Source organism: Mauremys reevesii, linkage group 10, assembly GCF_016161935.1.
Source record: "Mauremys reevesii isolate NIE-2019 linkage group 10, ASM1616193v1, whole genome shotgun sequence".
Lineage (NCBI taxonomy): Eukaryota > Metazoa > Chordata > Testudines > Geoemydidae > Mauremys > Mauremys reevesii.
Genome location: NC_052632.1, coordinates 54,115,983 through 54,132,684, shown reverse-complemented (window position 1 = coordinate 54,132,684; position 16,702 = coordinate 54,115,983). Strand labels below are relative to the sequence as shown.

Sequence of the window (16,702 nt, the reverse complement as noted above, 5' to 3'; positions counted from 1 at the left end):
TTGCCTATCCTGGCGTTGTGCTGCGCTGCACTGCTCCTGGAAGCAGCCGGCACCACGTCGCTGCAGTCTCAGCAGGAGAGGGGGGCAGAGGGCTCCATGCGCTGCCCTCGCCTCCGGGTACCTCTCCTGAAGCTCCCATTGGCCACGGTTCCCCATTCCTGGCCAATGAGAGCTGCGGGGGGCGGTGCCTGCAGGTCAGGGCAGCGCGTGGAGTCCTCTGCCCCCTCCTCCCTCAGGGGCCGCAGGGTTGTGGTGCCAGCCATTTCTGGGAGCAGTGCAGGACCCACGGCATGATGGGGTTGGCAATCCTGTGGGCCAGATCTAAATCCCTGATGGTCTGGATCTGGCCCGCGAGCCATAGATTGCCCACCCCTGGCCTAGAGCATATGGGCCGGAAGCATCCCCATTGCTGAGTCCTCCCACCTTCGTTCCTGCTGTGTCATCACAGCTTGATTTAAGGATGTATTCTCTGCCCTGCTTTGCAATGTTTGGTTCATTGGATCTTTAATCCTGTTTTAATTGTTCTGTATGTGACTGTTTTTGAAATTGAACAGTGGAGAGATTGAGGTTTAAGTGTTTGGTAGGTCCTTGTGAAATTCTTGCGGTGTTTTCCTTGTGCTGTGGATATAAAAAAGTAACTTCAGAAATCAAGAGGAACTTTTTGTTTGTTTATCCTCTTCCTTCACTCTCCTGTCAGAGGGGTAATATGAGTTTGCATCTGATGCATAGGTGTCTTTAACAGAAATTTAAAACCAGCATAAGTGAGTTTATATTCCTTAGGTAGCTGTATCTCCTTGAATGAGAAGATCAGTTCCTCATTGTTAGACTGCATGGGTTTTTTAGGGTTTTTTTATTAGTATCTGTTGCAAGAGTTCTTCAGAGGCACAGCGTGAACCGTTCAACCAGTGATACGGTCCAGCTGAAGAGAGTTGTCAGGGCAGGAGAACATTTAGAGAAGGATGGAGTGCAGATGGATTCCTCAAAAGTAACGTCACCTGTTATGATTGCTTTGAAATCCTATACTCTTTACTTATGCTTACCCAGAGTTTACATTCACGTTTGAGTATTAGAGGCCAGATCTAAGCTGTAAATAATCCCTCCTGTATACACGCTTAAGTGTATAATTTTAACTAAACATAACAGTTGGGACTAACCCCTTTCCTGTATTCTCAATGGAAAGTTCACAGCCGTGTACATTTTAATAGGAGAGTGCTTATCTTCTTCAGTCCTCTGGAACTGAGAGGAATCAAAGGCACCCATCTGTTTGGTATTATCCTTTTGGAATTCCTTCCGCCATCTCAAATGGATACCCAGAGAATTCCTCTTAAAAGTGTTCTTCAGTGCTGCAGAGGTGGGGACTGCCTTGTGTCTTTCTATATCAGCGCCAAGCAGTTCTTTAATTTTACTTTTCTTTGGGTGCTCTACTGGAAGAGGAGGAAGGGAGAGTGGTGTTGGTTCTCCTTGCACAGCACACGGACACGTCTGCTTTCAAACAATGGGGCTCCATGGGCCATGAGAGAAGTGTTAGGAGTTTTTTTTCTTTTGACTTTCACACCAACTCTGTCACTAAGAGAGGGAGCTGAGAGTTTGTATCAAGAGAATGAATGACTGCAGTGATTGATGCATCTCTCCATGGCAGACTGGAACTGTCCCTTCTGCAGCCTGCAGACATGGCTTCATTGCTCAGCTAGAGGGATTGCTAGGAGCATGGAGAGAGATTGAGTGGCACTCTCTGTCCTTATTGGTTCTGCGGGTGGTACATTGAACTGGATCCCAAATTCCTGCAATGTTGCTAGTGTGCTGGATGGAAAGCCCACATTAATGTTAAGTGTTGTTATTGGTCCAGCAACCCTCTTCTGCCAGTCTCCTGCTCCTCCTGCTTTTTGCCTCCTCTCTCCTTAAAAGTTTTTATTCTCTTTTGTTTTCTGCCTTCTTAAACCTTCTCCTCCACCCAGAAACCTGCTTGTGCTCTTTCTCCTGCAGGTAGTGCTCTCCTAGCTGCAGCCATCGGATGAAATGATGCCTCTAGGTCACTGCAGGAGTGATATCTCAAGCTGAACCTCTTCTGTTTCTGGGGCACAGGGAGAATGGGAGCTGAAGGAAGGAGAGACTAACTTCTCTCTGTCCCACTACTCTTCCCCAAGTAGTGGTGTCAGAGAATTATTCCTGTGTTACTTCTGCATGATGCCTACCCAGCCATATCAGTGTGTGTCATGATGAAACTGCAGAATTTTGCTGAGTTGCTTTTCCCAAGGACATCCTCTGTGCAGGAACAGCAGGAGAGCTGTGATCCTTTCCCTACAGAGGAATTGTATGGGGAATGTGGGGTTCCTACAACAAATTCGGCCCCTGCCAGTTGCAAGGAATGGACAAAATTGAGTACTTTAACTATAAAAATAACTTAAGGGCTTTGTTTCTCTCTTGCAGACTAGTATGTGGCAAATATTGCATTATCAGTAGGATTAATCTGGGAGATTTTTTCTTTTCCTTCTCATCGGCCCATTTTACATGATCAGCTGATGTGAAAGAGGAATTGATTAGTCAAATTGTCTTGTATAAGACATACTGTCTGTAGTAGTCCTTAAATGCATTATAAACTACTGCGCTATATTTAAATGTATTGCTGGAAAAATCTAGTGGCGGCCAAGAGAGTACCTGGCAAACAGTCCACTAGAAGGTAGTGGTACATTTTAATTGGGTTACCCAAAAAAGCATCCATCTCTTTGCCCGCGGGGAAGGCCTGACCTATCCATCATTCTCACCCCGATGTAAGAAGTTATATCTGCCTCCATAGTGCCAACTGTCATATCAAACTTGACAGGAGGATTATACTTCATGGTGTTTCTTTACTATTCAAAACTGACCATTATTCAGGGGGCAAAAATGGAAAATGTGAGTTGTGACATTGTAACTTGCTATGCCTTGCTGTTTAGGACAAACTTGTTCAAATTATTTCGTTGCCCTAGAAACCTGTTCTGAGACCTAATGGAATATAGAACTAAGGTTCTGCCAGTGCACATTTAAACTGACAACCAGAAAGTTTGCTTGCTAGGAAAAGAACAAGATGGCTTGCCATCTCAAGGTAGGGCTTAGAGTGAGAGTACTCATACCTGTGGATTGCCAGACTGCCCCAGATCCTGGAGAGGACTCGCAGGACTCTCTCTACATAAAATAGTTTACTGAGAACAGAAAAACATTGGATACTCTATACCAGCCTTAAAAATTCTGCACAGCCTACTTGTTTGAGAAGGGCTGTTTTTTGACGGATGAGGGAAATAGTAGATTTTCATTATCATAGTAACAGATAAATAGATCTTTATCTAGAATTCTTAAAACTACAATACCCACCTGGGGAAGTGAGGAAACAGATTGACAGAGCAAGACGGTTACCCAGAAGTCACCTATTACAGGACAAGTATCAGAGGGGTAGCCATGTTAGTCTGTATCCACAAAAACAACAAGGAGTCCAGTGGAACCTCGTGGGTAAAAAACCCACTTATTCAGATGCATTGACAGGCCCAACAAGGAAAATAACAGAACACCACTGGCTATCACATACATCCCCCAGCTAAAACCTCTCCAGCACATCATCAATGATCTACAACCTATGCCGAAAAATGATCCCTCGCTCTCACAGACCTTGGAAAGCAGGCCAGTCCTCGCTTACAGACAGCCCCCCAACCTGAAGCAAATGCTAACCAGCAACTATACACCACACCACTGAAACACTAACCCAGGAACCAATCCCTGTAACAAACCCTGTTGCCTACTCTTTCCCCATATCTACTCTAGCAACACCATCAGAGGACCCAACCACATCAGCCACACCATCAGGGGCTCATTCACCTGCACATCTACTAATGTGATATATGCCATCATGTGCCAGCAATGCCCCTCTGCCACGTACATTGGCCAAACTGGACAGTCTCTACGTAAAAGAATAAATGGACGCACATCAGACATCAGGAATGGTAACATACAAAAGTCAGTAGGAGAACACTTCAATCTCCCTGGATGTTCAATAACAGATTTAAAAGTAGCCATCCTTCAACAAAAGAACTTCAAAAACAGACTTCAAAGAGACACTGCAGAGCTACAATTCATTTGCAAACCTAACACCATTAATTTGGACTTGAATAGGGACTGGGAATGGCTGGCTGACTACAAAAACAATTTCCCCCTCTTGGTATTGATCCTCCTCATCAATTATTGGGAGTGGACCAAATCCACCCTGACTGAATTGGCCTTGCCAACACTGGTTCTCCACTTGTAAGGTAACTCCCTTCTCTTCATGTGCCAGTATATTTATGCCTGTATCTGTAATTTTCACTCCATGCATCTCAAGAAGTGGGGTTTTTACCCATGAAAACTTATGCCCAAATAAATCTGTTAGTCTTTAAGGTGCCACCGGACTCCTCATTGTTTTTGTAGATAACTAGATCTTGTGTCTTGGCTGGTAAATTTGCATGACAGTTTGTTACTAATTCCAGAATAGTCCTAGAATTCATGCAGGGCCATCACTCTGTTTTAGTTGCCTGTAAATAGAATGGTCTTTTTTAAACAATACATTACCACTTTAAATGGAAGCTTTCTAGTTCTGAGATGTATAAACAATCTGAGATGCCATGTTTAGATGTATGTGATAGACCAGTGCACAGTTTATCTGCCAAATACCATTGCTTTCAGCATATATGTCAGTTGTAAAAGAGAAAATACAGGTTATACTAGTTATACCCTACTCTGTAGAAAACTCAAGAGAGTTTAGTAAACTGGGGTGCTGAAACAAAACATATGTCATAGGAGAAGAAAACTATGAAATCCCTCTCGACACAGTACTTTGTGTTTTTTGGTGCTATTTTATGTGTAGAACCAGGCACATAATCATATAGTCACGGATTTTCGGGGGGACCACCTGTATGGGAGGAAATGGGGGCACACAACCCCTGGCAGGGGCAAGATTAGGGGGAGTTGCAGGGAGTACCTGCAATAGAGGGGAATGGAAGGGTGGCCTACAGGAAACTGGAGGGATGGTGATGCAAGGAGCCCCTGGAGCATACAGTGAGCTCGACTGACACAAGCTGTGCATGTGCGTCCTCTGTAGGTGCAGTTCAGACTTTCCAGTTTTGGCTACACCAGTGATAATCAGACCTCAGTGGTTCAGGAGCCAAATTAGCAACCAATATTACTTGAAAGAGCCATGGTAATATGAATTCATTGTTTCATTTACTATAGTGCTATTGATATTTAAACAGCATGACAGGAAATACTGAGTTTATATACATTTCATATTCATTCGCACAGCAAAGAAGTTAATAACAGTGCAAGTTGGTAACATAATTGGCTAATAACATAGTAAAAGCATCCTGATTGGTTAATAACTTCGGTTGTTAATTAAATGACACAGGGATTTAATACTGTGTGCTGCAAGGAGCCACAGCAGATGCATTAAAGAGATACTTGCAGCTCATGAACTGCAGTCTGGCTCATTGGGCTACACTTTTGAAAATAAGGGCACTTGTTTGGGTCCCTAAATGTGGCTGTAGGAGCCTATGGTTAATGACAAATGCCCTGTGAAGCCCAGTGTTGGGCAGAGGCCTAGTCTGTTACATCTACACCTGACAGACTTCAGTATGTCTGTGAGATGTTGGCAGCACCTGTCTTGTCATGCTAATGAACTGAGCAGAGGTGCAACACAGAGGATTTAAATGCACACTGTTGGTACTGAAGTGTTAGTTGCCCAGTGCCCATTGTCCCCTCACCAGGCAGGCAGAGCTGCTTTAGTGCTCCATGCTCTCAGTGCTAGTCACATGCAGGGGCGGCTCTACAAATTTGGCCGCCCCAAGCAATCATGCCCGGGAGGCGCCCCCGAGCCGCGGAAGCAGCGGACCTCCTGCGGGCATGACTGCGGAGGGTCCGCTGGTCGCGCGGGTCAGCTGGACCTCCCGCAGCGGCGGGCGGGTCGCGGGGCCGGCGGCGCCGGGTGGGCTGCCGCCGGCATGCCGGCGGGGGGGGCAGCCGCGCCGCGGGCCCAGCGGCCCGGCCGCAGTCATGCCTGCGGCAGGTCCGTCGTCCCGGGCTCCGGTAGACCTCCCGCAGGCATGACTGCGGCAGGTCCGCCGGCCCAGCCTGCCGCCCCCCTGGGAAAGGGCCACCCCAGGCGGGTGCTTGCCCCGCTGGGCTCTAGAGCCGCCCCTGGTCACATGTGACTGCGACTCCAAACTGCTGGCGTGTCTGTGGAGATCAAAGTGTGACTCCAGCATTAGCGAATGTTGTCGGAGGGAGTTGCATGGAATTCTTCCTCTCAGACCATAGAAGGAAAGAACCACACAGGGCATGTCCGTGCAGCTGCTGGGAGAGAGTCATGCTAGCACGCTCAAAAGAGCCATGTGGACGTTCCAGCTCAGGCTGGAGCTCAGGTTCTGAAGTCTAGGAAGGGGAGTGGGCTTCAGAGCCTGAGCTCCAGCCCCAGCCCAAATATCAAAGCAACTCTACGCTGTTATTTTCAGCGTGCTAGCGTGAGCCCCACTAACACAAGTCTGTTGACCCAGGTTGCGGGACCTGCTCCCAGCAGTTGTGTAGACATACCCACACAGTGTGGAACATCATTGGACAAAGGGCCAAATCCATGTTCATGCCTAGGTCCAATGGAACTGGCCTGTGGGACTAAATGGAAAGGGGATGTACTAGACAGTCAGAGGGGCATGGATGGGAATGCTACACTTCCTCCACCCAATGTGTGGGTGACCCAGAGATCTACTGAGGATGCTAAAGGTTCTGTGGCACATTATTAGAGTAGGGTTTTGCCCTTGTGCACCTCCAAAGATTTCTATGTAGACTGGCTGCTGCCATCTACCCTGGGAATGGCTGCCCATCAGTGTTGTTCTCTGTAGATGGGACACAGTCTAAGGTCTTGTCTACACTGGCACTTTACAGTGTTGCAACTTCCTTGCTCAGGGGGGTGAAAAAACAGCCCCCTAGCACTGCAAGTTTCAGCACTGTAAAGTGGCAGTGTAGATAGTGCACCAGCACTGGTAGCTATTCCCCTCATGGAGGTGTTTTTTTAGAGCTATGCTGCAACTACACAAGCCAAGGCAGCGCTTTAACATTGCCAGTGAAGATGTGCCCTTAGAAGTTCCTGTTGTTGGTGAAGTATTTTGGGATGAAAGAGGCAATATACAATATTGCATTAAATATGACTCTTCTTTCCTTTACCTGCTGTGCCGCACGGTTATAGTCAAGCTCTTGTGATAAGTAACCCTACATCCCGTCTAGCCTAGAGCTGTACAGTGAAGTGTTGTAGTATCGTCTAATTATACCATCATAATGTCTGTGCCTGTTCCTTGTTTCTACTTATTAACCTATGTTCTTTGCAGCTCACCTCTCATTGCTATCTCTGCCGCCATTACTACAAGATCCTTTATTGTATTTAATCTGAAGAAAACCTATAAAATAGCTGCAGATTCTTGCTGGTTCAGACTGCGGAAGTAGCAGAAATTAAGATTGTCATCTGAATTGTACTGCATTTTATTTTTTTCAGGCATGGGCCGTGGAGAGAGCCAGTTAACCCTTACTATGTCAACACAGGGTATGCTCTGGCCCCAGCCACCAGTGCGAATGACAGTGAGCAGCAGAGCATGTCTAGTGATGCAGACACCATGTCGCTGACAGACAGCAGTGTGTAAGTAATTTACCTGGGCAGGGGATTGAGCATGACATGGAGTAAACGGAACATTGTGTATCTATTTCCTGGCCACTAGAATTGACTGCAGATTTAATTTCTCAGATTCCAGGCTGTGGCTTTGGCTGTGTAAAGAGGTCAGTGTCCTAGATGTTGGGATGAATCATTCTGGGGAGGACTATCTAACTGTTAAGTAGCTGACACGGGATATACCAGACATGTGACCAGTCTAGTTCCAATGCATTCCTGTTACGGTTTCCTTTTTAGATGTATTGCTTTGTTGTTACCTGAGGAGACATGGACTATTCTGGTCTGATGGACTGGGAATGTTTGTAATCTAAACCAAATAATGACCAGCAGGTGTTTCTGGTTTTAACAGCCAGCGACTGCAGGTGGGTTTGTGAAGTGAAAAACAGAGATTAGCTTCTAGTAATCTGCTCCCCTCATGGACTGAATCAAACAGGCTTCCAGCTACACTGTTTACCACTTGTTTTATCTTCTGAAGGTTCCCAGGTTTATCAAAAACACAATCCTTTTAGAAGTCTGATTACCCAGCTGACAACACCGGAGTGTCACCCAGTGATCACTTTGTTGGAGTACAATTCAGGGAACTTCTTGGGCTTTTTGCCTGAAGCTTGGAGGGAATTCATTTATCTGTAATCATACCTTCCATGTTTAATTACGCTCATTTACATTTTGGCTCACGAGAGGGAGGAAGGAGTGTACAAAAGCGATTAGGGTACTAGCTTGGGACGTGGGAAATCTAGGGTCCAGTCCCTGTTCCACCACAGACCTCCTGGGCAAGTCGCTTAGCTGCTCTGTGTCTCAGTTTCCCCATCTGTAAAATGGGGATGATAGCCCTGCCCTCCCTCCCAGGAGGGTTGGGAGGATAGATACATTAAAGATTGTGAAGTGCTCATGTAGATGCATAACTGGTACTTACTCCACACCCAGGCCATTTGATTGATACTAGGTCATATTTATTCATGTGTTCTCATTCCAGTCACCAAATTGTGAGTAGAAAATGACATTGTGTTACATGTTTCAGAGTCTCAGCCGTGTTAGTCTGTATCAGCAAAAAGAACAGGAGTACTTGCAGCACCTTAGAGACCAACACATTTATTTGAGCATAAGCTTTCGTGGGCTACAGCCCACTTCATCGGATGCATAGAATGGAACATATAGTGAGGAGATATATATACATACAGAGAACATGAAAAAGTGGGAGTTCCCCTACCAACTCTAAGATGCTAATTAATTAAGATGAGCTATTATCAGCAGGAGAAAAAAAACTTTTGTAGTGATGATCAAGATAGACCATTTAAGACGGTTTGACAAGAAGGTGTGAGGATACTTATAGGTCACCGCAGAACTGTATCATGTTTGTGGGTCTGGAGGGGCAAAAGGAGAGGCCCGGAGATAGGCTTTTTCTGTTCTCTATATATATCTCCTCACTATATGTTCCATTCTATGCATCCGATGAAGTGGGCTGTAGCCCACGAAAGCTTATGCTCAAGTAAATTTGTTAGTCTCTAAGGTACCACAAGTACTCCTGTTCTTATTGTGTTAAATGTCCTCCCCATCATGTCCTGAATGTCATATCTGCTAAATATGCAGACAGTCATTTTTGACACACTGTGAAAATTATGAAAACAACGAGGAATCCGGTGGCACCTTAAAGACTAACAGATTTATTTGGGCATAAGCTTTTGTGGGTAAAAAGCCCACTTCAGATGCATGGAGTGAAAATTATGAATAGTCAAGTTCTAGGTTTGCTCCTTCCATTTATTTTTAATAAGTAAAAGGGATATGTCACTTTGGAAAATAATTGGATTAAGCCACCACAAGTACTCCGTAAGAGACTGGCGAAGGGATACTCAGAAAAACTAACCAATTAATGGGTGTTACTTAAAACAGTGCACATCCAAGGGTTCTTCAGATAATACTATAGAACTGTTAACAATTGTACTTCTATGAGTATCTGTCAGTGTGACAGTTCACTGGTGACAATTTTAGCTTGTCATCCACCAGTGCAGTCGTGCTTGGTCTTCTCATGCCTGACAGTATCTAAGTTTCTCAAAAGCCCATGATGTATTTACCCGGTAGCAAGAGAACTAATGCTGACGTGGGACCTTACATTTGTTCTTCTAAACCTCATGGAGTTTGCCTTTGAGTCACTTTTAGACTGCTCCTTGTATGTTCTTGCTTTCAGAACTGTCATCAGCTAGGAGAGTCAGTAAGCTCCAAGTACTTATGGTTGAACTTCCCTGTATTGCATTCCACACAGGCAGAGTGGTACTGAGACCTCATCCTAAAGTCATCCCCAAGGTGGTCTTGAAGTTCACTTGGCTTCCTGTTTTCTTGCCAAAACCCCATTCTGCAACAGGAGAAAAGAAACTTCACACGCTGGATATTTCAAGAGCCGTACTTGATTATACTGATAAAACTAAGCTTTTCAGACTTTTGTCAACAAAACTGTGTAGTGTAGATGAGGCCTTAGAGAAAAGCATGTTAACAAGGTCTAAAAGTCTGTGGAAAATTGCAAATAAATCCTCTACTTTCAGATATACTTTTTAAATTGAGTGAAGTAGGGTAAGAGAGTAAGGAAGAGGGGGGATTAGAGATGAGTAGGTTTGTTGTCTGGTGCACTAGAAGAGGAATGTAATACAAAGGAATACTAAAGTCCCTAACCCCCAATAAGGAAAACCTCTACCTTTCTTCTCTCCTAATAAGGAAAGTAAAAAAAAAATCTTGTTCTAATAAACTGTGTGGGGTCTCCAACAGGAAACAATGGCTTTAAAAGCTGTGATTTGGCATACTGTGCAAAGGGAGGAGAGGGTAGAGCAGCCAGAATACTGGTGTAAGTTTTTGAAGTATCCTTTTCCATAAATGGCTTCTGGGATTCTGTCAATGGGAAAATGACTCCTGAATTGCTAGAGAGAAAGAAACTGAATAAACATGATGACTGAGAATAGGTAGATAAAGCTACAGACCATGCAAAACATGTGAGTGTAGGTTACAAAAGAGAACTGGTTGTACAGTAACAGACCGGGGGAAGGAACATTGGGCATGTGCAAGCTGTCATTCCAATCCATCATTTGAATGAAATAGAAGGACCCTGAAAGGTGTCAATTGCAACCATCTTCTTACCAAATGCCTGGCACTGTTCAGAGGATGGGTGGAAGGTGGTGAATTGGAGGATTGAGACCTTTATGTCTTACGAAAGCTGCTTTGGTTGGTGGAATGTCAGACAGATATCAGTATGGCCAAGTCAGCTCAAGGAGAGGGAAGCGTTCAACTTTACATTAATTCCAGATGACTAAGACTGAGTAAAAGCTGAGCGGCGAGGTAACTGGGTCCTAGTTTTGAGTGTAATCTTTCAGTACACAAAACAGAGAGGAGAAATGCACAAATAAAGAGAATTCCAGGCTGGGAAACATGAGTATTTCTTCACTAGTATCAGCTCAGTGGACAAATTTGCATGGACAGCCTTAGGGACTGGGAACAAATAGATGTGCATTCCTACAGGACTGACTGCTTGAGCAGTCCAATCATAACTGTGGGATCTCATGACAGTGACTGAAAGGAAACCTGTATCTAAGCAAGTGCCTCCACATGCATGTGTCTGCTGCATGGACTGCCTGAAGGGTCAATTTCCAGCAAGAAGAATGAGTTAGCCTTCCAGTCCATTGTGGGGAGGACTGTACCTTGTGTCCCTGAGTCATATGTATAGATTTTAAGTCCAGACATTATCATCATTCTGTCTGACTTCCTGCATCCCGCAGGCCAGAGAATTGCTCCCAGCAGTTCCTGCATCAAGCCTGTCATTCACAGTTGAGCTAGAACAGATTTTTTTAGAAGTCTCCAGGTGAAGGAGAATTCACTATGTTAATAGGTAAAACTTGCAGGGCTCGTTCCAGTCCCTCATTTTCCTCACTTGTAAAACCCTTGGAAGAGATTGTTCAAAACCACAGACTTCTATTTTCTGAGTGGTTAAAGTGAACTTGAAAACCATCAGTGTTTTAAAGACCTTTCAATTTTTTTTCTCCAAATGTATATTACCATGCACTTGTTTATGTTAAATATCAATTGCCATTATATTGCCTCATCACCTAGCTTCACTTTAGGTTCTTATGAGTTCTTCAATATAGTTTAGTCTTGATTAACCTAAATAAATAACCTGTATAATCTTCCCTTCTAATTTTGCCACCTTGCTTTGCTCACCCTCTCTGAGATTATTCTAAATTAGTAAATTATGCCAGTCCTTGTTCAGATAGTTTAACCACATCCACTATATTGTTATACTCCTTCCCTGCAGAAAATTCGGAGTCTTTTTTTGTCTCTTCCCATTTCTAACCTCATGAGGGAACTTTACCTCTCACCCTCACCTCAGACCACTTAATCTTCGAAGCAAATTTTGATGGGTTGGTCAAGGGTTCGAATCCTCCCACACTCCTGGCTTTACAGCTGCATGCATTGGCCCACCTCCCCACCTTTGGAGACCACCTTTCCCATTTCCAACATGCTTGGAGGTGGATCATTACAGACAAGTGGGTCATATAAGATCACAACATTGGGCTATACTATCAGTTTTATATCACTCCTTCCCTTCTACCCCCATTCCCTGTCCTTATTCAGGGACCCCTCTCACAAGCTTTCACTGAGACAAGAAGTGAACTCTCTCCTTTAGGAGCAATAGAGTCGGTCCTTCCTCCTAATACTGGCAAGAGGTTTTACTCCAAGTATTTCCTTGTGCCAGAAAAGAACAGAGGGCGAAAACTGATCTTAAATCTAAGACTTCTAAAAAAATTTGTAAAGTCTCAGAAGTTCAGGATAGTGACTCTAGCAGACATAATTGCTTCACTGGAGAAAGGGGAATGGTTTTCAGCCCTTGACCTGTAAGATGCCTATTTCCAATATAATGATACACCCATTGCACAGGAAATTCCTATGCTTCACTATAGTCCAGGATTATTTCCAGTTCCAGTTGCTTCCCTTTGGCCTTTCCTCAGCCCCAAGGGTGTTCTCAAAGGTCCTGGCAGTAATGGCTGCTTATGTCTGACAAGAAGTGATCCTAGTCTTCCTGTACCTCAATGACTTGCTACTCAAGGGCAGCTCCTATATCTACCTGTTGGAGCTCAGGGCTGTCAGGAATACTTGCCTTCATTTCCAGCCCCTTGTCAGGGGCAAATCAGTCAGGGTCCTGACAGACAACGTATCCTGTATGTTCTAGATCAACAAGCAGGGAGAAGCAAGATCCCCCTCCCCATGTGCCAAACCCAGGAAAATAGGGAACTGGTTCATAGTTCATAAGTTCAAAATTTCAGCAGTCTACTTCCAGATATTCAGAACACCACAACCAATATCCTCTCAGACACTTCTCACAGGACTACAAATGAAAGCTAGATGCTCAAGTTCTCCACAGCATATTCCAAAATGAGGACTGCCAGGGGTGGGGAGGTGTCTCTTGGCCACCTCCAGAAACAGGAAGTGCCCTTTTTTCTGCTCAAGAGCAGGTCTGGGCCATCACTCCTTGGGAGAGGCCTTTCTTCAATCTTGGAAGAAGGGTCTGTTCTGTATGTTTTACCCAGTGCTGCTGGTAGTAAGGGTGATGAACGAAATCAGGCTGGTCAGGGCTGAATTATCCTTAGTGTGCCAATCTGGCTGAGAAAAGCTTGGTACCCATATCTGCTTCACCTGTGTGTCCAACCACTGCTCGAGCTCCTGACTTCTCCTCTCCTCTCCCAGGATGCCTCAGGGCATGGTTCCAAGGGGTTAGAATCCTCCTGCTCCACAGAAGTACAACATGTATTCCTGAATAGTAGGAAGAGGTCACCAGTACTACTTACCTGCCAAAATGGAAAAGATTCTTGTAGCCACTGCCAGACTCTGTGCCCCTTTCACTTATCCTGGATTCCTTGTTAATCTGAAAAAATGGGGTTATTGGTTAGTTTGATCATGATCCATTTGGCTGCAGTATCACCCTTTCATCCTCCAGGAGAAGGATTCTCCATTTTTCCTCTCCTGGTATCCTCTAGGTTTGTTAATTGTTTAGGTGATCTCAAACTCCAGATTAGAGACCCCATCCCAACCTGGTACCTCAGGTTAATACTTAGTTACCTTATGAGACCTCCATTTGAACCTATGGCAACCTTTCCTCTGCTCCATTTATTTAAGAAGACAGCCTCGTTAGTAGCCATCATGTCAGCCCGTAGGGTCGGGGAGATTGCAGCCTTGATGGCAAATTTCCCCCTTAAAGGTATTCTTCAAGGACAAAGTGTCATTACATCCACACCCTAAATTTGAGCTGAAGGTTCTGTGAGAGTTCCACCTTAATCAATCCGTTCATCTACCTGGTTGTTCGTTTTTTCCCCCCCAAAGCTACATAGCTCTCTGCAGGAATCCTGTTTTTATAGCCAGGATGTTATAAGGGTGTTGGCTTTCTACTTAGATAGGACCAAGCGATTCTGAAAATCAACTAGACTTTTAATCTTCACATGTAGATCTAAGGGGTCTCCGATCTCTGCTCAGAGACTGTTGAGATGAATATCTGGATGTATTATTATGTGTTATGATGCTGCACGGCGTTCATCCCCCCAAAGTGTGATATCGCATTCAACTAGATCAAAGCGTTAGTTAAGAATATGCCGGTATTTAAGATTAAGCTAGATAAGTTTATGGAGGGGATGGTATGATAGGATAACGGGCTTAGTCAATAGGTCAATTAAGTGCCACACTGGTAAATAGTACAATGGGTCAATGGTATGATATAACCTTTTCCAGAGGGTTTGGCTGGAGAGTCTTGCCCGCATGCTCGGGGTTCAGCTGACCGCCATATTTGGGGTCGGGAAGGAATTTTCCTCCAGGGAAGATTGGCAATGGCCCTGGAGGTTTTTCGCCTTCCTCCGAAGCATGGGGCAGGGGTCGCTTGCTAAGGAGTGGGTGGATCGGCTTATGTGGCCTGCATCTTGCAGGAGGTCAGACTAGATGATCATAATGGTCCCTTCTGATCTTGAATTCTATGATTCTATGATTCTATGTATAGGACCGCTACATGGGCCTCGGTACATACATTTTCAGAACATTACACTTTAATCCATGCAGCCAAATCCGATGTAGAACTTGGTTCTGCAGTACTGTCTTCAGTTCTAGACTCCGTTCCAAAGCTCCCTTCTTCCTCTGAGGATGCTGCCTGGAAATCACCTGAACTGGAGCAGCCAGAGGGACACTGCATGAAGAAGAAGAGGCAGTTACTCACTTTGTGCAGTAATTGTAGTTCTTTGTAGTATGCCCCCATGGGTGCTGCACTACCCTCCCTCCAGCCTCTCTGCATCAGACTGTTCTCTATCAGACTTTTGGGTGGAGAAGTAACCTCAGGGTGGTTTGCCCACACACCGCTATGTAGTCTTGGAGTCCAGCATGAGGAGGCATGTGCAGTCCAAACCAACATGGCTAACTGAAAATCTCTGATCAAGGGCTTGAGAGGTGCATGCGTGCCTGAAGTGGAGTGTATAGGGACACACATCTCAAAGAACTGCAGTTACTGCACAGAGTAACGCATTGGCAGTCCTCTTCCACATTGAAGTTTGCTGGCTTTCGTATGGCAGAGTTTTGAATCAAGTGTCTGAGCTCAGATACACAAAGATTGCCAAATTTGGCCCTGCCATTTCTTAATATAGCAGTGATCAGTACTGGCTTACTCTGAATGCATCTGTCCAGGAATGGGATATGTCCTGGGTTCTCAACCTGGCAGTCACAAACAGGTCGCAACCACCTTCCCCTTCCCATATTGTTAAATGGGGGAGCAGATCCTTTGGTGGTCCCATTATGGAAAAGGTTGAGAGCCACTCTCTTAAGGGATAAGTTTGGTGCAAATCCTCCTCTCTTGATACCTCCATTTCCAACAGCACCTCATTTGGCCAAAGCACAATTGGAGTTGCAGCTAACAAGAGATGTGCAGGGTAACAAGAAGGGTCTCTACAGGTATGTTAGCAACAAGATGATCAGGGAAAGTGTGGGACCCTTACTAAATGGGAGAGGCAACCTAGTGACACATGATGTGGAAAAAGCTGAAGTACTCAATGCTTTTTTTGGCTCGATCTTCACAGACAAGGTCAGCTCCCAGACTGCTGCACTGAGCAGCACAATATGAGGAGGAGGTGAGCAGTCCTCAGTGGTGAAAGAACAGGTTAAGGACTATTTAGAAAAGCTGGTCATGCACAAGCCCATGGGGCTGGATCTAATGCATCTGAGGATACTGAGGGAGTTGGCTGATGTGATTGCAGAGCCATTGGCCATTATCTTTGAAAACTCGATTGGGGAAGGGTCCCGAGCGATTGGAAAAAGGCAAATATGGTGCCCATCTTTAAAAAAGGTAAGAAGGAGAATCTGAGGAACTACAGACTGGTCAGCCTCATCTCAGTCCCTGGAAAAATCATGGAGCAGGTCCTCAAGGAATCCATTTTGAAGCACTTGGAGGAGAGGACGGTGATCAGGAACAGTCGTCATGGATTCACCAAAGGCAAGTCATGCCTGACTAGTCTGATTGCCTTCTATGATGAAATAACTGGCTCTGTGGATATTGGAAAAGCGGTGGACATGATGTATCTTGACTTCAGCAAGATATATGGTCTCCCACAGTATTCTTTCCAGCAAATTAAAAAAGTATGGTTTGGCTGAATGAACTATAAGGTAGATAGAAAGCTGACTAGATTGTCAGGCTCAAAGGGTAGTAATCAACAGCTTGATGTCTAGTTGGCAGCCGGTATCAAGCAAAGTGCCCCAGGAGTCAGTCCCGGGGCCGGTTTTGTTCAACATCTTCATTAATGATCTGGATGATGACGTGGACTGCACCCTCAGCAAGTTTGCAGATGACACTAAACTGGGAGGAGTGGTAGATACGCTGGAGGGTAGTGAATAGGATACAGAGAGACCTAGACAAATTAGAGGATTAGGCCAAAAGAAATCTGATGAGGTTCAACAAGGACAAGTGCAGAGTCCTGGACTCAGGATGGAAGAATCCCA

The 16,702-nt window shown here is 45.0% G+C and overlaps 1 protein-coding gene across 8 annotated transcripts in view; it reads left to right on the top strand.

Annotated features, from left to right (window-relative positions):
- AXIN1 (axin 1) overlaps window positions 1-16,702 on the top strand; it is a 212,175-nt gene that overhangs the window by 123,974 nt on the left and 71,499 nt on the right. For all 8 annotated transcript variants that reach the window (XM_039492172.1, XM_039492175.1, XM_039492173.1 and 5 more), the window contains one exon: window positions 7,538-7,678. In XM_039492172.1, coding sequence (XP_039348106.1) covers window positions 7,538-7,678 — 141 coding nt within the window. The remainder of the gene's footprint in view (window positions 1-7,537; window positions 7,679-16,702) is intronic.